This window comes from Asparagus officinalis, chromosome 7 (genome assembly GCF_001876935.1).
Source record: "Asparagus officinalis chromosome 7, Aspof.V1, whole genome shotgun sequence".
Taxonomy (NCBI): domain Eukaryota; kingdom Viridiplantae; phylum Streptophyta; class Magnoliopsida; order Asparagales; family Asparagaceae; genus Asparagus; species Asparagus officinalis.
Window position 1 is genome coordinate 143,630,829 of NC_033800.1, and position 1,414 is coordinate 143,632,242.

General features: G+C 37.3%; 1 protein-coding gene across 1 annotated transcript in view; it reads left to right on the top strand.

Annotated features, from left to right (window-relative positions):
• Positions 1,106 to 1,414, top strand: part of LOC109849835 (protein NEN1-like) — a 4,412-nt gene continuing 4,103 nt past the window's right edge. Inside the window, exon 1 of the mRNA XM_020419721.1 lies at positions 1,106 to 1,414. This exon is cut by the window's right edge and continues 182 nt beyond it. Within this exon, the coding sequence (XP_020275310.1) occupies positions 1,302 to 1,414 (113 nt within the window). The 5' untranslated portion in view covers positions 1,106 to 1,301.

Here is a 1,414-nt window from a genome sequence, read left to right on the forward strand (position 1 = left end):
TGTGTCAGTTTTTATGTTTTGCTCATACAAAAAAGCATAATCATCTAGCGAGCACAAGTTCAAATGCTCTTGTGAAAAGTTAGATCCCCACTGTCCACGTGCTCTTCCTTGCTCCGCAAGTTTTTTTGTTATCTAACAATAGGTGGTTGCATCCTTAACATTCTGATAACTGCATTTTAAACCCTTATAAAATTACAATCTATCCCCCTAAATTTAAACATTTTGCACTCAAACCTTATATAACTAATAGCTTATTGCATTCAACCTATTTGAAATTAGTAGCACATTCAACTTTTTAAATAATCAAGCCAAGTGACCCCAAACACTTAAAGCACAAACGCTAAAACTCAAACAATCAGACAGAATATGACGTAATAGAGTTGATAAAATGTACTGAAGACATTCTCTTCAGATACTATAGTTTCATAATATATATTTTTAACGTACTTGATACTATAGTTTCATAATATATTTTTTGGAGGAAGTTTTTAACTAGGCTATTTTTAATATTTAATTGGCAAAATCGATTTGAAACTTACTTAATTAGAAAAATCGATCTATTTTGTGTAATGTTAGCACGCCCTAGCTAAAATTTAGTTACTTTTGCAAAATAGTTTTTGGAAATATACACAATTAGTAGTCCCTGTTAGTTGATTTAGCTAATAACCCGTGTTAGAAAAAAATTTCCGTGGTTTTGATGAAACACCAATAATTCTTTGAGTTCTGAAAGCTCACTTTTTGTGGGGACCAATTTAGTAGGTAAGATATTAAGTCTCTATTTTTTTTTATAGGTGGGTATGTTGAGCCCTATAAGGGAATTTGTGACTAAGAGGTCTGCATGAAATTATGGTGAGGTTGATTCTCAAACAAATTTATGATTAATCACAAACTAATCACACGAGACTACTAGTCCTGTGTTTTGTAAAGATGAACTTTAGCAAAATCGCCTGGCTTTCATCCACTTGTATTGATATGACTCAGAATCGATCGATTTTGCTAATTAAATTTAAAAAAAAATCTTTTTTTAAACGTAAAGATCCTTGTTATCCATCTCCACGAAGCTTTTCACGGTCGGCCACTGCCTCAGCCCAAAGCCCAATAGATCAAACACTCCACGTATGAATCCAGCCCAAGCGATCCCAAACCCACCGGCCTCCACTCACGCGATCCTCTCCGCTTTCACGCGTCCTCTCTCTCTCTCTCTCTTTCTCGATGTGACTACGTTTCTTCGTCCCTAAGCAAAGCTGCAGCAGCTGTCTCCACAGTCCCATACAAAAATAAACCCAATTCAATCCTCCATCATGCAACCGAACCAATCCCTAATGGATCCTCAGCAAACCCCGTCAGCATCCGAGATCGCCTTCTTCGACGTCGAGACCACGGTCCCGACCCGACCCGGTTCCGGCTACTCCCT